This window comes from Silene latifolia, chromosome 5 (assembly GCF_048544455.1).
Source record: "Silene latifolia isolate original U9 population chromosome 5, ASM4854445v1, whole genome shotgun sequence".
NCBI classification, from domain to species: domain Eukaryota; kingdom Viridiplantae; phylum Streptophyta; class Magnoliopsida; order Caryophyllales; family Caryophyllaceae; genus Silene; species Silene latifolia.
The window spans coordinates 7641481-7664841 of NC_133530.1; the positions used below are offsets into that span (position 1 = coordinate 7641481).

The following is a 23361-nucleotide window of genomic DNA, read 5'->3' on the forward strand; positions in this document are numbered from 1 at the left end:
ACTGAGGGTGATAATAATACTAAGGTTTTTCATAGCTACATGAAAAATAGGCAGGCAAGGAACAAAGTTTTAACTTTTAAGGATAGCTGATGAGCATGGGCAGTGGGCTAATGAGCCTGATAAAATTCAGCAGGTGTTTCTTAGTTTCTATCAGAAACTGCTTGGTGAAACTGCTGTGCTTCGTCCTGTCAATGTGCCTGTGGTGCAGAAGGGCCCTATTTGCAATATGGAACACTGGGATATTCTGTTGGCCCCTGTGACTGTCACTGAGATTAAGGAAGCTTTGTTTGCTATTCCTAATCACAAAGCCCCTGGCCCGGATGGGTATTCTAGTTCATTCTTCAGGGACTCTTGGGATATAGTTGGCCATGATCTCTGTAATGCAATCCTTGATTTTTTTGCCCATGGGAAGCTTTTGAAGCAGATTAATCACACTCTTGTAACCTTGATTCCTAAAGTTGACCTCCCTGATAATGTCACTCAGTTCAGGCCTATATCTTGTTGTAATGTCATTTATAAGGTCATCTCAAAGCTGTTATGTTCAAGATTGGCTCATATTCTTCCTGATATTATAAGTTCCAACCAGGGTGGTTTTATCAAGGGACGTAATATCATTGAAAACATACTGGTGTGTCAAGATATTATCAGATTATATAATAGGGCTACTGTTACTCCTAGATGCATCCTGAAGGTTGACCTTAAAAAAGCTTATGACTCTGTCAATTGGAGCTTCCTTTTTCAGATGCTAATGGCTTTGAACTTCCCTCCTCAGTTTGTTGCCCTTATCAAAGAATGTGTGTCTACTGCAACATATTCCCTGGTTCTGAATGGAGAGACATTTGGCTTCTTCCCTGGCAAGAAGGGCTTGAGGCAAGGGGACCCTCTCTCCCCTCTCCTCTTCACTATTGCAATGGAATACTTGTCTCGTATACTGCACTTCACTACCTCTACTATGCCTTTTAAATTCCATTCCTTATGCAGTAAACTCAGGTTACAGCATCTCATGTTTGCTGATGACCTGTTGTTATTCTCTAAAGGTGATACAAAATCTGTTCTTGTGCTCCTGAGATCATTTATCACCTTTTCTGCTGCTTCTGGCCTGCATATGAACAAACAGAAGTCCAATATTTACTTTGCTGGTGTTAAGAAGACTGATAAGCACTATATCACTGGTTTGTCTGGTTGTAAAGAAGGTCAGCTCCCTTTCCATTACCTGGGAGTGCCCCTTACTGCTGGAAAACTTGGGAAGAAAGACTGTCAAATCCTGATTGAGAAAATTATTGAGAAGATAAGATCCTTTGGTTCAAGGAAGCTTTCTTACGCAGGGAGATTAATAATGGTCAAAGCTGTACTTACTTCTATGTTTACTTATTGGGCTAACATTTTTTTACTCCCCAAATGTGTATTAAAGAAAATTGATGGGATCTGTAGAAATTACTTGTGGGATGGGACTAGTATTTACATGAGGTCCCCTCTTGTTGGTTGGGAGCAGGTCTGCACCCCTCAAGCTGAAGGGGGTCTGGGTATTAGATACAGTCAAGTGTGGAATTTGGCTACTGTTGGTAAGCTAGTGTGGTGGTTGTACAGCAAGCCAGACAGTTTGTGGGTCAAATGGGTCCATCAGATTTATATCAAACATGATCCTTGGGATAGTCATCTTCCTAAGCCTCATATGAGTGGCAATTGGAGAGCTATCTGCAAGGTTAAAGAGACTCTCAAACCAGGGTTTAGCAATGGTTCTTGGCTTGCTGATATTAAGGGGTATACTGTCTCCTCGGGTTACAATTGGCTTAGACACAAGGAACAAAAAGTTGGCTGGGCAAAACTTGTATGGTCTAACTGGGCTGCTCCTAAACATCAGTTTCTGTGCTGGTTGTTACTCAGGAATGCGCTTAATGTAAAGGAGAGGCTCTATAAGCATGGTATTACTGATGATGAGCTATGCTGTATATGCTGTACTGAACAGGAAACTATTGGGCATCTGTTTTTTTCCTGCAGATATACCAGAGAGGTAATGCAAGAAGTCTGTGAATGGTTATGTGTTCCTCGCCCTTGTGGTAATGGCTTGATTTGGATTGGCAGACGGAATTGGACTCCCATGAAGAAGAACATATGCTTGAGTGCTATCATGGCTGTGTACTACTTAATTTGGCAACAAAGGAATCAAGCTAGATTAGAAGGTCTGCTGCAAAGGCCGTATGTAATAGTTCAGCAAGTGCAGAGTAGTATAAGGCAAAAATTGATGAAGTGTAGTGGAATTTGTAAGCCGTGTGACAAAAATTGGATTGCCTGCTTGTAGGTATATCCATTAATTATATAGCTTGTAATAGTTTGATTGTGCTTAATGAGAACTAACATTCTATCAAAAAAAATATATTTCACCGGAGTTGTGCCTTTCCATATACTCATACAAATGATATATACATGTATCCGTGACTTTGGCTAGATATTCGAATAAAGTTGCATATGTTTTTATGAATTAATGGTGGTATGAGTAATGAGTAATGTCAATAACGAATCATATGTGTTAGGTACATGTCAAGAGGTAAGTTCTAAGTTATGTGAGTAGTAATTCGGTGGTGAATTTCGGGGACGAAGTTCCTTTTAGAGGGGAAGAGTAATGTCGCGAAGTAAAAAGGCCGATATCGCAACTATTTTGTTGTTTGTTTATAATGTTTTCTATTACTTCGGTTACATTTCTTGTACGAAACTATAATTGTCTCACGTGTTCGTTGAGTAATTGTATGTTGAAGTTAAAGTTGAATAGTGTGTTATGAAGAGACGGTCATAGAAAGATAGTTATGATGTCATGTGTTGGAATAGAATCGTATCGTTGAGTAACATGGTGGTGTTAATGTGACATGTTTCGTGTTAGTGGTTGTTATTGGTGAAAGTGTTATCTCGTAGTGCGTGGCTAAGAGTTGTGAGCAGCAGTTTAGTCGTTGGTTGTGTTGGTTCATGTTGCGAGGTTGGTACTTTATGTGGTAGAGTGTAGAAGTCGATCTAGGTGGAGTGTTAGACAGTTGATGATGATGACATGGGGGATAGTATTTCTGGGGAATAGTGACCTGTGTCGGAAGAGTAGTGGTGTCGTTTTGTTTCCGTATCTTGTGCTTTGGGGTAGGCGAGTTGAACTTCGGGGACGAAGTTCTTTTTAAGGGGGGAAGACTGTAATACCCGCCCTTTTTAGAGACCCGTTGACCAGCGTTGACCGACCTTGGGAGCAGTAATAGTCCTTAGAAGTGCGTACCAAAGTTACCCTGTATTTTTAGTTATGGGTGGTACTCGATAGAGTAGAGGCTACTCGATCGAGTAGCTGGGATACTCGATCGAGTAGGGGCCACTCGATCGAGTAAGTGGGTTACTCGATCGAGTAGCGTCTTTTCAGCGAGGGTTTATAATCGCGTTTTGTTAAAATCGCAAATCATTTCCGCCTCATTTCTTCAGATCTTTAGGTCGCCTCTTTCCCTTTCCTTCACCATATAACCTCCATGGAGGCCTTTGAAGGTCCTTGTGCCCTAGGAGAGCATAGCTTGAGTCGGGTAGCGATCCTTTGCCAAGTTTTCTCTTGTAGGTATGTCGTCATCATCACCCGTATCTTTGTCTTTTCAGTTAGGGTTAGTTTGGTAGTGATAGATGGTTGTGTTGTGTATATAGGTGTTGCTTGATTGTTGGGTATTGCGTGTATGGGGCTGGAATCGTTGCAGTCGCTTAAATGTAGGTTCGCCTACTCAGTTTCTGTGGATGGTCTAGTGTGTCGATTGATGTGTCGTGGTCGTTGTGTTGTTGTTGTGTTTGTGTGGCAGAGTATAAGCGATAATCGGTTGGTGTATACAGTTTGGTTGGTTGTTGTTGTATTGCAGCTGTCTGTGATTGTTTGTCTCTGGTTCTCGAAGTGCGTCCTCGACTGAGTGGAGTCACTTGCGGGAGTGGCTTCACGATTTAGTTTCGCCCTCCGTGGAACCCGCCACGGGAGGGGATGTGCACATTAATGGGACAGGGTTATCGCTCGGTATGATGAGCGGGGCTTAGGTGGAAACGGCTGCGGCCCCCATGGCGTGGTGGTCGGTGGGACGATCGGTGACGGAGATTGATTGGAATGGGTGTGATTGTGTGTGACTGGTTGTGCTGTACTGTGTTGACAATTGTTATTGGTTTATGTTGAGTCTTGCCTCAGTTACTGACCTTGTGTGGTTGTCTTATTTGTTTATGTGTCTGCCGTGATCCCTTATGGTGAGCAGTCAGTTTTAGCAGGTGTTGATGTGGTTGATAGCTGGAGTCCTGGCGGGGATGAGTCTTCACGAGTCCTGGTAGTGATAGCGTGTAGCTGACGAGTTTGTATCTTTATTTTGTTAGTTGGTTGTAACACTTGTAAATTTAACTATAATTGTTCTTTTATCGACTTTTGATGATTACTTATCTCGGGCAACCGAGATGGTAATGCCCTTATATGCTAAGGAAGGTCTGGTTAAGGCTCCTCGGTATTTGGGGGTGTTACAATATGTCATTTTACATAATACCCTCGTGAACATAGTTATCAAGTGCTTCCGACTCCATTTTGAGTGCCATTTTTGGAACTAGAATCAGTCTTATAGTGAATACTGTAAAACCGCTTTACATTATTAGACCTTCCAATAAACAAGGAACTTAAATGAGTACGTATAATAATAAATCCAGTTGGTCTATCTTAAAATAGGTAAATCGTTAAGACTAAAACGGGTCAAATAACACTAGACTTGGATGGATGGGGCAAACTTTTTAATAGTCTATAAGCTAAGCATTTTATTTTTGTTTCATCTATCCTATTTAACATGTTGTAGGTTTAAGACGGATAACAAATTCTTGTTTCAGACGAACTAGTTTGATTCATCTAAAGTTAAAACGAAGCAAATGCCAGAATTTTACGAATAAAATGTTCTAATCGGTTATTTTTGTTAAAAAATGACAAGTAATTGTGACATTATAACGTATTAAAAAATGTTAAACATTTTCTATACATTTATCTTAAGAAATATCTACTCAAGACGACACAAATATATTCGGTCTTGAACAAGAACTAGTGTAAATCCCGTGCATAAATGCACGGTTTTTTAGATCAAGATGTTATAGAGCTTAGCAAATAAAGATGGTAAATTTAAAGCAAATTTAAATATTTACACACTATAGGAAATAATAAGTTGAAGTGGAAGAACATATATTTTTCCTAAGTTTATATGTAGTATTAGAAGCTAAAACTCTTTGTGAATAATTTTATAGACAATGCCAATTAAAATTAAGTAAAACATTTAACGGAAAATATATGAATTTTCATATTTATAAAATTTAGATTAAATATATTATTACAAAACGACCTATACAAAATTATTAATTACGGAGTAGGGATTTGTTGTACTGCAATCATGTTTCATATGTAGACTAATACATGATATAATAATAAGATCATATAAAATAATGACAAATTGACAATTAATAGACCCCAACTTCTTATTAAAATAGTTGAGTGGGAAAACTTAGAGTAAGACTTACTCTTTTAGTTAAGAGATATGAGAGGAAAAAAAATGAACTTGAAAATTAATCAAGAGAATTGGTTGAAGTCATGAAATGTGTATTATATTTTTTTACCATAAAATTAATGATTTCAATTTATACATTTTATCAAATATTTTTTTACCATAAAATGAACCAATTTTTTTTTATGAAACTAATAATATTTTTATAGTTTTTTTTTATACGGGGTAATTATGTGTTAAGTCATTCTCTAATATGGAGTATATAATAATAACACTAATAAAAGATGTAAGAATTTATAATATTTAGATATATATCAGTTTTGTTTTATTTTAATTAAATGATTACAATTCAGAGTTTAGAAAAATATTATATAATGATTAAAAGATTATATAAAATAAAAGAAAAAAAAATAATGAAAGAAAGACTTATTTCCTTATTTAGAGAGATTTCTTTAGAAGGGAAAACATTTGAGAATTTTTATTCTCTTAGTATATACTCCCTCTCATCCAAATTAAAGGTAACAGTTGCTTTATCACGTTTGCCGAGACACGTTTTGCAACGTGAATATCTTTAATTACACATTATTAAAAATTATAAAAAAATTGATATTCTTATAGCACTCATGGCGATAAATCAAACAAGATCTCACATGACTATATTTTATCTTACAGATTAAGAATTATATCAAAGATTTCTTACGACCATAAATAGTGTCAAAAAGTAAGTGTTACCTTTGGTTTAGATGGGAGGAAGTAATAGGATTTGGGTGATAAATGATGGTGGTTAAAAATAAGAAAAAGAAATCATACTTGGTGGTACGTGTCAGCATGTAATGTGCTGAAATTGCAGAATTGTATGAAGGGGGACCCATCGAAGTTTGGAAAACTAACAGGAACCACATAGTCACATACACTCTTTCTCCCTCCTCCACATCATAGATCTTACTCCAGCTGTTTTGAAGTCCGCGCGTTTTTCCCCTTTTCCGTTTCTTAACACTGTCATTTAGATACGTTTATATCTAAAAATAAAAAACACAGTCATTTAGATATTTTATTTTTACTCTATATACACCTACACTCACATTTCACACTTCAACAAAAACATACCATAATTAGAACATTTTAATCCCCTCGTGCACTATAACATCGAACGACAATGAGTGACATTAATAACAACGATAATATTTTACGACCCGAAAGTTCAAACCCGTCCCCCTCGACTGGTAAGAATACGGGTGGGCTGACGCTAATGTTAGCGTCAGCCCACCCGAAGAAAAGGGCAGGTCGCCAAAAGGTTCAGGAGACTCGCCACCCAGTTTACCGGGGAGTCCGACTACGGAAATCCGGTAAATGGGTGAGCGAGGTCCGGCTGCCCAACAAAAAGGACCGACTATGGTTAGGAACATACGAAACAGCCGAAATGGCAGCACGCGCTCATGACGTGGCTGCCATAGCATTAAGAGGCCATGAAGGTGCCTGTCTCAACTTTGCCGATTCTGTATGGCGGCTCCCTGTTCCCGCCTCGTCCGACAACAAAGATATCCAAAAAGCGGCGGCGGAGGCGGCAAGGGAGTTTCGGCCCACTATTGAGTCACTCAATGTACCGCCTCCGCCTCCGGCTCCTCCGCCTTTGAAGGAGGAGAATGAGGATTACATGGATGAGGATATGGTGTTTAATATGCCAGGTGTCATGGCTGACATGTACCAGGGGCTTGGAATGCCACTGCCACATCAGCAGCCAAGTAGTTCAAGCTGTTGTAGTTATGAAAATGATGATGTGAAATTTGAAGATGATGACATATCACTTTGGAGCCACTCTTTATAAGAAATGTTTTTCATATTTGAATTGATTTGTGTTTTTTTTTTTTTTTTTTTTTGTTGTACAATAATTTTTTTATTGATGTTTGTGTGGTAGAAAGAAGATAGTCTATAGCAATATAGCATATGTAATAATATTCAATTGATTGCTATGTTCTTTGCTAAATAAATGGTGAAAAAGATTTCGTAAAGATGGTAAATCTGAAAACAAAAATCATCGTCTTTGAAACTCGTCATCAGTTATGATCAGTTAAATGCCAATTTTTATTAAAAATGGATTAACATGAAGAAAATGAAAAAATACAAGCTTTCATGTCAACTAATTTGATACTCATGGGTATCTTACGTTCAGAAACATTTTAAAATAGTCGTGTAGTCTGAAGAGTACTCTGTTCTATTTTAGAAGGGGAAAAAAACAGGGGAAGAGAGAGATACATATCTAAAGGGATGTGTTGGGATGTTTTTGCATAAACTTTTCGAAATGTAAAATTTGGAGGAAATATTTTGCTTAAGGATTTAATTGGTTGAAGATTTTGCGGACCCCCCATTTGGTACCTTGTAACCATTTTTGTCAATAAAATAGGATGAGTGGAAGTAACGAGTGTGGATTTCTCTACCCTTTTTTGGTAACAAGTGGGCAACATTATTACATATGTGAGCAACGTATGTTGACCCTTTTCTGTCTCAATCTCATGTACGAAGTAATGTTTACCTTTTATATATTCCAAATTCTCAGTTTAGAGGTATACTATTTGTCTAAAACTATAAGTGGATAATGTCTCTTTTATAAAATGAGAGTAAATAGTATAAGTGGTGAAAAATGGATAACCCCACTTTTCCTCCTACTTACATTTTATAAGAAGGTCACTATCTATCTACAGTTTTAGACGGACATTATCCTCTACAATAATAGAGATGGTTTATGTTTATAGTCGATTAGTCATATATAGGTCTCATATACTAGACCCACTTGGCCACTTCTTTTATCATTTTGCTCTTGAAAGGGGATTATTTTTGCTTGCTAATTAGTTATTCCCATGGGACACTCTATGCACATTTTATCAACCAAGTGATACAACTATTTTTGTCGTACGGCCTTTTACAAGGCAGTCAGTCTCCCTTACAACGGGTTAAGTACTATTTATGTGGGTAGATAAGACAAAATAAATTGCTATTTTTAGTTATTCTGTTTTTATCTTATCTACCTCACGTGAATTGTACTTGATCCGTCATAAACTTGCGACAGATATGCCCATCACAAATAAGAATTTGCATTTACAAGGCAAAACTGTAAATTTGATGTATTTTGAAAATTGTGAATGATGTTAGATTGTATATTGTAAATAAATACTCCGTATTTGATTATATATCACTGCAGTGATCATTCTAAGATTTGGATAGAAAGAGCGCAAAAAGTAAACGGAAATTTCTCATGGTACCCTCGAACTTTGGCAGATTACACATGGTACCCCTCCTTTTAACTTTCTACATATGGTACCCTTGTGTTTACGTTTTTCTTTCCCAGAATGCCCCTAGCCAAACTTCCGTCATCACTCCGTTAATCTTTTGACTAATGACCTTTTTATTTTTGTTATTTAATACACTAATAATACATAAATCCATATTTTATACAATAAACTAATTTTAATATCTAAATCCCCAACCACCCTTATCATCATCTTCTTCAAAATCACCCCAAAAACTCTTCTCTTTCACCCACCATACCAATCACCATCATCATCTTCATAACTTCCGCCACTTGTCATGCCTTCGACGACCACCACGCCGACGCCACCACATAGCCGCCACCTTGCCGATGTCGGCAAAGCAATCCACAACGACCTGTCGCCTCTCTCCTCTTTCCCCTATCTCATTCCGCACTCCTTTCACACAAAAACACCATGACTATCATGTCGTCACAACCAAAATCGACATCCATCGCACAACCTTCACCAACGCACACCCTTTTCGTATTTCTTCTTCCCCTTACCCTTTCTTCTTCCCCCTGCCGCACAACCCTCTGAATATCGCCACCACTCACGCACCCCATCACCGACTGCGGCCGACATTCCTTTATTAAAAAAAATAGAGCTGTGTTGGTGGTTGGAGGGGGGAAGGTGGTTGACGGTGGGGCTGGTGGAGAAAGAGCGGTTGTTGATGTCGTTGTCTTTCTACTTTTTTTTTTGGTGAAATTTTTTTCAGATCTGATTTTTTTTTAGTGGTTGTGGTTGTTGGTGTTGTCATTGTTGGCGGTTGGTGGTGGTCGTCGTTGTTGGTGTGGGCAGTGGTGATTGAAGATGATGATGGTGGTTGATATGGTGGTGGGTGAAAGTGGAGGCTTTTTTGGTGATTTTGAATAAGATGATGATAATGGGTGGTTTGGGGATTTAGATATTAAAGTTAGTATATTGTATAAAATATGGATTTATGTATTATTAGTGTATTAAATAACAAAAATAAAAAGGTCATTAGTCAAAAGATTAACGGAGTGATGACGGAAGTTTGGCTAGGAGCATTCTGGGAAAAAAACGTAAACACAAGGGTACCATATGTAGAAAGTTAAAAGGAGGGGTACCATGTGTAATCTGCCAAATTTCGAGGGTACCATGGGAAAAAACCGAAAAATAAATGAACAACAGTGGTTGTGAGTCCGTGACCTATCTAGCTTAGAATTTCTAGTGAGAGTTGCCTTTTTGGTATGTAATAAAACTTTCAAAGTTAAGTGTATTTTGGTATTTATCATAATAAGAATTAATGTTCGTTGTGCGTGGTAACGGTTATTTTATGGAGTAAAAATGTTTTAAAAGGCAAATCGCTTTTAGAAGACTTAAATTCACAATCTTTAAAAGAGAATGTAATTCACACATCCACTAAACTAATCCACAAAATCATGTTTAGAAGTCTTGAACCCACAACCTTTATGAGATAATGCAATTATTCACGACCCATTTTTATGCGAGTTCAACCTAATTAGATATCATCATATTCTACACAATTTAACACGATTCATTTTTTTCTTTTGTCTTTTTGATACTTTATAATAGTAAATTCAATAACAAATTACGCTCTCCTATTCTCTATCTTCCTCATTAGTGGAGGAAAATGAAAGAATTTGGAAAATGTGGGGTTACATGTTATATTAAGTTATTAACCACAAACGATAGACAAATAAGGAAAGTGAAAGATTATTGTGATTTACCGGTTTAGGAAATGTGAAAGATGTCAGTGAATAGCATGTAGTACAAATCAATGTAAGTCCCTACCTTTTTTTTAACAGTAGGTCTCTCTTATGACGGTCACAATTTGCGACGGGCCAAATGTGACCACTTTTTTTTTTTTTTTTTGAGGGGAAAACCCGAAGGCTTACTTTAATAACGAAAGATCAAACATAACAGCATCGTAAAATGTTACCTTTTTATGTATGGTTACATTTTCTCATAAAATGGTCACATTTGACTCGTCGTAAACTTGTGACGGAATAGTACCCGTCACAGGTGAGAATTTGCGTTTATTAAGAAATACCCAATTGTTCAACGATGTATGTAAAAAGGGGGGCTATATAAGTACTTTTAAATGTTATAATAAGAGGTGTGGGGCTGATAATTTATGTGGTTGAGATATGAGGACTTGCTGGCCTAGTTTTTTTGTTTTTCGCTGTATTTGTCTTTGTCTCTCTATGGGGACTTGGGAGTGGGGGGAAGTAACGATCGAGTGTGTATTATTTATCCTTTTTTGGTAATAAGTGAGCTTACAAGTAGCCAATCATGTAGGCATGACACTTCTTCCTCACCCGATCTCATATTCTCGTCAATGGAGTTATCTCTCTTTTACGGATAGTCTCGCTTGTGATCTCTCATAGTTTCTCACCCACTTGTTCTTATACTTGCAGATTGTGAGAGGTCACAAGTTTATAACAAAAACGTCGGTCACGAGTTGGTTGAATTTGATGCTTGTCGGGGTCACGGGTTGTAGTGGTACGGTATTGGTTTGTGTAGCAAGGAAATAACGATTTTCATTTACTGCTAGATGACATTCTTTATTTTTGTTCTGATTTCGATTATGTTTGTTGGTCTTTTGTTAGTCGAAAACTCAATGGTGTAGCTCATGAGCTTGCCCATTTTGGTTCGACGGTCATAGGTAAGCAGTTTTGGGATAGTTTGCTACCCGAACATGTTATGTCGTTGGTTTCTAGTGATATTAATGAGATGAGGTAAACCCGCCTTGGGGTTGTTTCAAAAAAAAAAAAAAAAAAAAAAAAAAAAAGAGGATACTTTATAAATACCGAAAAAATCAAAATAATACACATAATTCTACACAAATTCATAAACGTAGACGTAAATTGTAAAGCATGTTCTTGAAGCCAAAAAGTAGAAGTTTCGGTAGTCCTTTGTCTTGTTAAACTTCTTTTCACGGGGTTATAATTTTATAAGTGAAGGACTTACATAGAAAATAATTTGTCTAGCACTTTAGCCAAAAGTTAGTTTTTAAACCTACTAAAAACATTTTAATTTGCTTGTCAACGTTATTTATTCACATCTTTAAGTCTAAGAAAAAATCTCACTTAATTTGATCGAATGATTGAAGAGATAACCAAATTGACTACCATTATCAACGTTAGAATTTGGACTTAATTTGTAATATTGAAAACAGTAACAAGAAATTATAATTTATGTAATTTGACTAACAATTAATTAGGGTTTATTTTTCAGTTAGGGTTAGTTGTTTGTAAATTTCATTCCCTAATTTTCAAATTTTATCACAACGAAGTCTCATTCTCAAAGAATATTACTCCCTCCATTCAACTCCACACTACCACTTTCTTTTTTCACGTTTGCAAACACGTCTTTTACGCGTTAAATATCGTTAGCTATGTATTTGCGAAAAATATAAAAGTTGGATATTTTTAATGTACTCGTAAAGACGAATAAAATAAGATCCCGCATGAATATAAAATTGAATGTTTAACTATAAATAGTGTACAAAATAGATAATGGTAGTGTGGAGTTGAATGAAGCGAGTATATATTTGTTCAAGCTGTCCCACATAGTTAAAGATATAAATATTTACCAATGAAAAAGTGATCCTTATCCTTAAGGAGTATAAATATAAACAATCAATAAGAATTACGTACTCCTATAAGGATACAAGTGAGTCAAGTGGGAGTAAATGCGTTGTTGAAATAAAATATAAGTAAGATATTGGAAGGTAATTTAGAGATAACTAAATAGTTGAAAAATGAAAGATATTTCAGAATCGAAACGAATATAATACATATACGAAAAAATAATATCCTTTAATAAATGTATTCTATTCTAAAGTGTTAAAATCAACAAATGTCAATGTCAAACACAATCCATAAACAATTGGTCTCCCTTGTGACGGGTCACCATTTGTGGCGGATATTTTGTGAGTTAAAATGGTAACAAAATAGGTTAGTGGAGAAAGGGGACCACATGAATAGTATTGCAGAGAGAGAAAAATGGGTACTTTGTGAGGTAAAATGGTATCCGTCACTCTAAAGTGACGGATATGTGCCGTCACAAATGAGAATTTGTGATCCATAAATTATTACGCACAAAGCATCTCGGTCCACTCATTGTAAAACTGTTACCGTTGCCGTTACGTCAACTCGTCGTCATTATAATACGGAGTGTTAACAAGTTTATTAACGACGGGTGCCGGTTATTGACAACCTTTGACTGGTTATTGCCAGTTACTGCCGTTAAATAACTGTCAAGTGTTAAAACAAGTAAACGGTGTTCTAAAGTTTCCTTGTCCTTTTCTGCCCCGACAGTGAATGCTCATAGATTCCATCCAAGGAACAACAATCGTTCGTTACAGGGAGTAATTAGATTTTTTAAAATCACAAATTTTGACGGGTATATCTGTTATAAGTTTGCGATCGATTAATGACTACCCATGCGATCGATTAAATACTATTCATGTGGGTTGACAAGGCAAAAGCAGAGTGTTATGGGAGTAACAATGTGTTTTGTTTTATCTACCCATAAGGTAGTACTTGACCCGGCGCAAGCTTGTAACGGATATACCATCATATAGGGGATCGACTTGCTGTTTAAAATATGCTATGCTTATTATGTACGTTAACGAAAAGTTAAAACATCGATTTTAAAGTCTTCTACTGATTTTCACATACACAAATTTTCATGTAAAATGGCCTTATGTAAAAATTTATATACTCCGTAGAATGGTATTTTGTTAATCAATTTTTTTATTTCATTATACACTGATTTTCCTTCCATTTCTCTATGATCTAACTAGTTTTGGGCATAATATTTTAAGGAAAAGGAATATATATACTTGGTTCTTATTAAAGGAACGAGTACAGTTAGATCATAGTGAATATACCTAAAATGGAATTAAAGGAGGAATTAGTTATACTGAAAAAGAGGGAGGCTATGTTTGGCAAACGACATAAATAGATTTACGATAGTAGATAGCGTTAGTAGAATACGGTTGACAAATTTTAGTAGCAGGTTTAACAAATTAGTAGAATTAAAATAACGTGTTTGGTAATTACCAGATCATATAACATATCTACCATTTTCATGTTTGGTAATTACCGGACCAAGTTGGAGCATATTTATCGAAAAGAGAATAGAGCAGCGGATCTTTTAGCTAACCGAGGAATCAACTCAAGCACCATTCCTACTCATTTAAATGTCCCATACACGGAGTTGAGCAATATCCTTCGGGAAGATGTCTTCGGGGTAGTCATTCCCCGTGTAATAGCTAATAATTAGTCTACTCGGGGCTTAGCCCCTCTTAAGCACCAAAAAAAAAAAAAAAAATTAGCAGCATTATTCAAAAATAATAGATTCCGACCAATATGCTATCTGAATATGCCATTAACCCAAACAAATAAAATTATTAAATTGATTGGTCAATCTACTATTTAAGTCGAAATCTACTGATTTCACCTAATATGCTGTTTACCTAATAACGCCGGATTATATTGTAAAACCGTCTTACTAGAGAGCAATTAATTCACAACTTTCAAGACTTTTTATCAAAAAAATTTGTATATGCCCTTTACAAAAAAATTCAAGATAACCTAAATGTGGACTATACTAGTAATATAAGACACTTATGAAAGTCAGGTTTTGGATATAAATATATTTACCAAAGAAATTTAACATTCTCTTGTTAAAAACACGTACTCTTTTAATCACCTAATTTCAAACCATTAAAGTATTTTTGTACAATTTCTAACAAGAATTATTTCATTATTTCAAATAATAATAATTAATCTGTTTCAGTTAAGACTAACTACATCATCGTTGATAATTAGGTTATGATCAAAAGTATTATTACTCTCCCGTATTTAGATTATAAAAATGTGTTGTTAACTACCAACCATATCCGTTGCAAATACGGGAAAATGGCCCGTTTTGCGATTTATTACTAAGAAATAGGAACATACATCGGATGTACTACCTCAGATGTACTACCTCAGACATCATTAGCTTTTGAGCTTATGTATATTTTTTTCTAAGTTTTTTAAAGTTTATAAGTTACATTTTATTTTTTTGCTGTCAAAACTCAAATTTAACTGAGCTTATATGTAATATTTTTTAGTTATAATGTAATTTTTTGAGATTAATGTCTAATTGAATGAACTCAGAAACTTTATAGTAAAACTCGGAAATTTTAAAACAAAACTCGAAAACCTTATTATAATGCTCAAAAACTAAACAATTGGTAAAATGACTCGTTTTGCGAACAATTTTTGATTTTGTCACGAAATTCTCTCACAAATAACGCGTTTTTAATTGTCAGAGTAAGTTTGATATTTATAATTATTTATTTATACAAAGCAAAATACGTTAATTTATAGGGTAAAAGCCGATATTTAGTAGTATTATTGTAGATTTTAATTGTATATTTTCATACAGTTCAATTGCTATATATATATATTTTTCACAAGATCAATATTTTACGTCACCTAATGTTATAAGTATGTTATGTTATTTATCTTTGTTTTGAAGCAAAAGCCACTAATTACCAACTGAATTTCAAGATCACAAATTATAATGCCCATTTAATCATTGAGAAACAGTGTTCTATCTTGTTTGGAAAAGAATTCGAATCAATGATGAATTGGTGATATACAGTATTTAATTAAATTCAGATTTAGCCCAAAAACAGATAACTTTATGATGTTAGAACGTGATTTAGGCGTATTTTGGCCGAGACTATAGGCCTGAATTGGGCAAATTTTACTAATCCGTACTAAATAGCAGGAATCTAAACGAGTTGTATCTCTAAATAGTGACACCCCACTCACCTCATTATAATAGTGATTAATGAGTACACAAGTGGGGAGCATTATTAACTTAACAAACCCAAGTTGAGAAAATATCTACGAGTATATTACTTTAATAGTTGAAACTCAAAATGAGAAAATTTCTTTATAAATTTTATTTTACTAGTTTCGAGTTAGTGTAAATCATCTGTCTCATTTTGTGTTCCATCTTATTTATTACTTCTTCCGATCCACATTAAAGGTAACACTTACCTAAAACGGACGATCAACACCAAAGATAACATACTCCGTACTTTGTCTGGCCCACAATATTACCAAGTTGTCCTTATACCCATTTCATATTTACACAAAATTTCATTACATACCCCACATGCCATCCCACGATTAAACTCACAATTACATGGTCCACCTATTATTTCCCTCTTTACCCTCACTTTTTCCATCTTTTCTTAAATACTCCATTTTTGCCTATGTTGCCTTTGGTGTGGATCGAAGAGACTATATTTTACTGCTTTTTTTAATGACGCACAATCTCTTTGGTTTATGTAATTACCAGTTTTATGATTGTAGGTGTGAATGTGTGACGTGTCAAGATATCAAGGCTATGGTATATAAGATGAGACACAAAAGTGGAACAAATGATCTCAACTCGGAGTCTTGACTTTAAAGTATTTTTTTTCAAATATATGTCATATTTTAATTTTTTTTTTTTTTTTTTTATTGTTTGCACAAACTAAGGAGTTCTACAGAAGGAAGCATCGACATTAATTTTAGTCGATGAAGAGAAGGAGGGGCCATCTAAATGGTTTACCGAAAGGGTTATGTTGAGGAGTAGGCTAGGGCGGGGCAAACCTGAGCAGGAGTCCAGGAGTGAAATTGTCTGTGCACTTCGTTAAGCCAAGGCTGGATAGGAGGATATTGGAGTTAACACTACAACAAGGACCCAAACTTTCACAAAATTTTGCGATAAGGACCCAAACTTTTTTTAGAGACTTTAAGGACCTCATTTTGATTATTGGACAAATTTACCCTTCTAATATGTTTATTGAATATTATTTCTATAAACAATCAAGAAAAAATATAAAATAAAATGAGTCAATTACTTTTCTTTTTCTTGAAAATTACTTTGAATGTGCGTAAAGAGTAATTTAATTCTTATCAAATACTTATGTGTTTCAACTACTTTGAACGTGCGTAAAATTACTTGTCAAATGGGTCGGGACATAATACATGTCAAAATATAGTTTCTATATTTATTATAATAATTATTTTATTATAAAAATGATTTTTTAATAGTGTTTTAATTTAAAAAATAAGAAACAATAAAACTTTAAACACTATTTCAAATATAATGCGTAATATTAATATTATAATAAAATTCTTGAATTTTCTTCGTCTTAATGGGTTGACCCGTTTGAGTCGGGTTTTGCCTAAATTAAGGACTCGTTTTGGGGATGAACGGGTCGCGGGTTGAGATTTTTGGGTCTAGACCCAGGAAAAATCGAGTCGGGTTAGATTTTAACAGATCTTCATATAGTCGTACTTGTTATCTTAACCTCATTTTTATGTAAAATTTATACAAAAATTTATTTCACTTGTATTAACAACTAAGAAGTGCGAAAGCACTTTATCCTGAAAACAAAGAAAAATACTCCATCCGTCTCGGTCAATTGTTGTCTTTTGGTTTTGGCAGAAAGATCAAGGAAAGGGGAAATAGCCAATTAGTAATTAAATGACAAGTAGAACAAATTGAGTATGAATGATCAAATTGCTTATCAAATTCATTCTTAAAATAGAAAGGACAACAATTGACTGAGATACCCAAAAATGGAAAAGGACAACAAATGACCGGGACGGAGGGAGTACAAAACTATTAATATTGTTTTTTGGTAACATAAATAAAACAAAATATTGACATGCAAGGGTATTTTAGTCAAATAAATAAATTGAGGTCCTTAAAGTGTCTAAAACAAAGTTCAGGTCCTTATCGCAAAATTATGTTAAAGTTCGGGTCCTTATTGTACAGTTAACTCGAGGATATTGCTAGGTATTGAAGATTCTATCATTACGCTTCATCCATAGGCGTCGTAATAGAAAGGACGACTATGAGAAACTGATCGCAAAGTTGTTGGAGGAGAGATAGTGGATCCATTGCTGAAGGTTCATGGAAAAAAAATGACATTGGGATTATACAAATTCCAAATATCCTTTGCAGCCGGATAATCCCTCAAATTGTTTGTATTTTGTTCACCATGTCTTGGTCAGTTCTTTAAGTTTGCTTTTGATACAAAAATCAATTTTCTTTGCAAATGTTTTGTCACTCGTAATAATATGATACGAAGTACTTTGTAAATAAGATGTGGTTTATATAAGAAATATTACATGAGTGATATATACACAATCGATGAAGTCGTCGTTGAATCTAATCTTAAATCTAATATATATACAACAAATCGCCTCGTATTAAGGTAATGCTTTCTACACAAAGCGTAGATGCATTATTACTAGCTAATAAGTCTTGGGATGTGTTTGGTATGCTATTTTGGAATGAAATAAAATGCGATGGATTTAATCTATTTCAATGTTTGATTGGAGCATTATGGAATGAGGTTAGATTTTCAATGAATTTTAATTTCGTTCCAATCCCTTGAAATCTCGTATACACCTTTTAATTTTGCGTTGATTTTGAACATCATTTGTTCCCCTTAGCTTATAAGTTTAGATTGAACCAAATTTTTTTAAGAAGGAATAGATTTGGAACCCTATACCTACATGTCATCATATTCTATTACATAAACAAATAAGACACCTATAAATAAAAAAGGTTAAATAAACAAATAAAACACCTATAAATAAAATAGCTAAATAAATAACAGAAAAACAAAAAGGACACCACACTACTACAAGCAACTTTGTATGAAGGGTCACACTAAGATGTTGCATAAGTATTTTTTAAACACTTTTATTATCCAAATTAGCTAGGGCAAGCAATACAGAAAACACAAGTAGCCGGGAATAGGCATTAGGTAGGGCAAGTGGGACCCACACACTATCCCTTCAACCACTAATTCCTCCAGATCAGCATTCAGCTGCTCCCTTGTATAGTTGTATACTTTGTGTCCGCGCGTTTTATTCACTGCTTTTCGCAGCGATGCCATTTTAGTTTTAGATATTTTATTTTTCTATAAATAGGTACTTATATTTTTATACGGTTAATATCAATTACTCGGTATCATACCAAAAATGACCACCTCATCCATCCCAAATAAAACCACAATATATAACATGAAAAATTGTACCAATAATGATGAGTTCCAACTCGAAAGTTTAAGTCCGTCAACCGACGAGGACACAGGTGGGCTGATGTTAGCAGCAGCCCACCCGAAAAATCGGACAGGTCGGAAAAAGTTTAAAGAGACCCGCCACCCTATTTACCGGGGAGTCCGACTACGGAGCTCCGGTAAATGGGTAGCCGAGGTACGACTACCCAATAATAAAGACCGAATATGGTTAGGCACATACCTAACTCCCATCATGGCAGCACGTGCCCATGACGTGGCCGCTATCCAATTACGCGGTCAACGAGGCGCCTGCCTTAATTTCGCCGACTCAGTGTGGCGGCTTCCCGTCCCCGTCTCGTCCGACGCCAAAGATATTCAGACAGCGGCGGCTGAGGCGGCACAGGCGTTTCGCCCCGCAGCACTGCGGAACGAATTAGCACAATCGGAGCAGACTGTGGGGTATATGGATGACGACATGGTGTTTGACATGCCTATGTTGATGGCTGACATGTACCATGGGCTTGTGATGTTACCGCCACCTCATCAGCCAAGTTGTCCTAGCTGTTACAGTTATGATGACTTGGAGCCTGAGGCTGCTGACCTGTCACTCTGGAACTACTAAACCATACATACATGTTGAATTTGTGAATTCGTTAATATTGCATTTTAATTTTGTGGGTGTGTTGCAGGAAAGTTTTGACGTACATACGTATTTGATTTGGTATCTTAATTGCGACGGATGCTTTTCGTAACAAGCTTGTGACCTTTTACAGGACTTGTGAGAGGTTATAAGCTTGTGACGTTCAAAAGTGAGACTTGCTGTTACTTCTATCTGTTTCATGTATGTCTGGTATCTTTTCCAGATCATCATCCATTACTTCTTTGTAACCGCTAAATCGTTTCAAGCGATAATCTAAACTGTTATAAAGAAATGGAGAGGATTCAAACGGCTCAGTTTCCTCCATATCTCTTTCCAAATAAATGGAAAGGGTGCTCATTCGTTTTACAGTCCGTTTTTCTTAAGACCATTGCTTTTGGTCTGAAATAAGACGGGTAACATGTTATCTTTTTACAATAAAATGTTGTTATTTTTTGATAACATGTTACCATTATTGTTCACATCATTTTCAGGGTAAAAAATAACACCTCTAGTCATAACATTTTGTGAATTAATTGGTTACATTTTCTTAAAAAATGGCAACATTTTATCCGTCTGACAAATAAGACCAAAAATGTCGGTCTGAAACAAGAATTTGTGTTCGTTTTATACTTTTATTCACCGATATCGAGTGATATTATCATATAAAGAGGAGATCGAATATGAAGTAGCATGTTAATTTGAAGCACAATTAAAGGTTGGCTTTTTGGACAATGGAATCTACAATTCTTTTCTTTTTTTGGGTGTAAATAGAGGGAAGACTATTTTGATCACAATTGGTTCAAATCTAAGTCGGTCAAATATATAATTAGTCATTTAGTCAATAATTCAACTGGTTCAACTATATATGTCATCTACATAATTAATGAATTTATTTGTGTAAACCCACTTGTTCATAGTTGAAACCCTGAGCATGACAAACTAGTTAATACGAAGTAGTGTTGATAAGTTTTTGCATAAATTATAATTTAAGACGGGCATTATCCTCTTACTGAAACTATTGAATAATGGGGTTTTTATAAGTTTTTGATTTGTTGATGTAAAAGAATGTGTTTTGAGAAGGAGCGTAATTGTAAATCGTGAGATTTTGGCCTAAAGTGGATAATATTATACAGTTGTACTATTATTAACAGTGGATACTGGTGCAGCAGAGGCGCAACAAAAGATATCAATGTGTCCGTACAACAATATAAATATCTTGTGTGTATGTTTGTAATGAGGTTTTGAGAAATATCTCATTTGATGAATAATTTACCCAATAAAGATTTGGGTTTGATTGTCAATTTGTCATAATGGGTTACATGGTCGTCTCTGTTAAATTATTATTGGTTTTTTTACTAATAATTTTTTCGAAAAATATTTAGTTTCATACTCTATTTGATAAATGGATTTCACACATTCAGTGAGTTTATTTGATTAATATTTCAACACCCTTTTATTTTTATTTCCTTTGACCAAATAGCTTATTTTGAGAAAATATCTTTTATTTCGACACCCCCACTTACCAAGGAGCTTTAACAAGACCTCCCCAATAAGTAAGGGCGTTACCATCTCGGTTGTCCGAGATAATTAGTATATCAAAGAGACCATAAAAGAACGTTTATAAAAGTACCTTTAATGTTTATACAAACATAACAAAAGAAGTACAACTCCGAAACATACAACTGAAAAGAACAACTAAGCATAAGTGACAGCGACAGCTAGTTAGACAGCGCGATGACTCGATCTCATCCATATCCCGCAAGCAACATCAACATCCAATATCTGCTAAACCAACTGCTAACCATCCCCAAATGTATCACCACAGTTTTGAAAACAATAAACGGGGTCAGTCAACTGCATAACCAAAATAAGAAAGTACAAAGATACAATCAATACACAAACCAATCCAACTTTAGTAACCATCCTCCAAACTCCAATAGTAACCAGTAACCGACGACACACCGAAGTGTATAGCCCTGCCAGGTTACCCATTGCAACAGGTAACCCTCACCGCCAGTGGGGGACCACAGCCTTGCTCACGTAAGCCCCGCTCATCGCAACGAGCGAACCTAGATAATTAATGTCCACATCCCTTGTGACGGGAGCCACAAGAGGCGAACATGGGGTTGGAACCATCTCCCGAAAATGGTCCCATAACAACAATACCAATCACAATATCATTTCAACCAATCTCAATCCAATTAAACATGTTATACAATTAATCTCAAATCAATTACGTAATCAACTGAGTAGGGAAACCCTACATTTCCGCAAATCCACATAACGAAACTATCATACCACGTCAAGCAAGACTCCATATCGTATCCTACAACAACAATCGTACCCTATCACTAAGATATTAAAGATCTACTGCAAAAGAGACAATTAAGCACAAACTCACCTTGAAGAACAATCGATGTCGGTGGCGGCGACAAACCCGAATCGATGATGTCATGCATAGACCGCCTCCCTTTCCGGGTTAGTAATGTTCAAAGCTTCCCAAGATGTGTAGAGTGAGATGAGAGAATTGAGGGAGAGAGAGAGAGAGAGAGAGGGAGAGAGAGAGAGAGAGAGAGAGAGTTTAGGTTTTAGAAATGATAACATGAACCGTCGAAATGAATTATGTTTTGGTCGATGGGTTTTATAATAACACGATGTCAGACGAGGTACTCAGGACATACTCGGCCGAGTACGCCGCACTCAGTCGAGTACCCCAGATACTCGGCCGAGTGGCTCTTACTAGGTCGAGTATTGAGTCACAATGACTGCGTAGTCTTTCAACGGTGTGCCTCCCAAGGTCAACGGGTCAATCAACGGATCCCTAATCAGGGCGGGTATTACAATTTTAGCTACTTAAATTTAAGGGTTTTGATATATACAACCCAATGAGTTGTATTTAAGAAACTAAATATGGAAAGAAGTTCTTAAGATATGCATTAATTGCATTGGGTTGTGTATAATTTAGTCTTTGAATTCCTAACTTAATAATAAATATGGAAGATATTAAATAGTTAAATACAACACAATGAGTTGTATATATCAAAACCGTAAATTTAAGGTAGCTAAAATACTTATAGTATGATATGTTTGGGTGACTAGCTATAAGAGCGACTGAAATTTAAAAAGTAGTCTCTTTGGCAAATTAGTTGAATATGCCTTCTGTTTTCTATAATATGTTATTTGTTACTCGTATTATCTTAATTTAGTAAGGGTAAAAGTGGAACAAAAGTAAAATAATTTAACTAATTTTAAAAAGTTATTAGTAGTAGTTTTTTTTGAACTAGGTTAAATGATAATCCCTCCCATTTACTAGGTTAAATTGTATGGGTTGTTGTAACCTAATGCAGCTTAAATGTGGCTAAGAGCATCTCCAATGGTTTCCCAAAAGGACTTGCTTGCAAATAAAAAAAATTTCAAGCTACTTGCTTGACCATTGGAGCACTTCCATTGAACTAGCTTAAATTGAGCTACTAGCTCCATGGAGCTAGTAGCTTAAATGGTCCTACAAAAAAAATCTACCTACTAAAATAATACATGTGGAAATAGAATTTTTAATAAATAAATGGGTGATATGAAAGGTAGTTGACATATGGGTCCATCTAAGCCACAATACTAGTAGCTTACCATTGTAGTAGTTTTAGCTTTAAAAATATTGAGCTTAAAATCTTATAAAGCAGAAAGGTAATTTCCAAGAAAGCAACTAGCTTACCATTGTGGATGCTCTAATATTGCCTAAAAGTATACCAGCATAGTCTTCAAAATTTTGATAACTTGAAAAGGTAATAACATTAAATGGCGGACCTTGAAATGTAAGCTAAAATACCA

General features: G+C 35.5%; 2 protein-coding genes across 2 annotated transcripts; both read left to right on the plus strand.

Moving 5' to 3' along the window:
* The first annotated feature begins 6510 nt into the window (after positions 1 to 6510).
* Positions 6511 to 7473, plus strand: LOC141655864 (dehydration-responsive element-binding protein 1A-like). Its single transcript, XM_074462887.1, has one exon. It carries the CDS (start codon positions 6667 to 6669, stop codon positions 7333 to 7335), a length of 669 nt encoding a protein of 222 aa, XP_074318988.1. The 5' UTR covers positions 6511 to 6666; the 3' UTR covers positions 7336 to 7473.
* An 11353-nt stretch (positions 7474 to 18826) lies between these two features.
* Positions 18827 to 20724, plus strand: LOC141655865 (dehydration-responsive element-binding protein 1E-like). Its single transcript, XM_074462888.1, has one exon. The coding sequence runs from the start codon at positions 18859 to 18861 to the stop codon at positions 19516 to 19518; it is 660 nt and encodes a 219-aa protein (XP_074318989.1). The 5' UTR covers positions 18827 to 18858; the 3' UTR covers positions 19519 to 20724.
* The last annotated feature ends 2637 nt before the right edge of the window (positions 20725 to 23361 follow it).

Bases quoted from the DNA above. Each gene is read 5' to 3' on its own strand.
- LOC141655864 (XM_074462887.1), top strand. From the start codon at position 6,667: ATGAGTGACATTAATAACAACGATAATATTTTACGACCCGAAAGTTCA.
- LOC141655865 (XM_074462888.1), top strand. From the start codon at position 18,859: ATGACCACCTCATCCATCCCAAATAAAACCACAATATATAACATGAAA.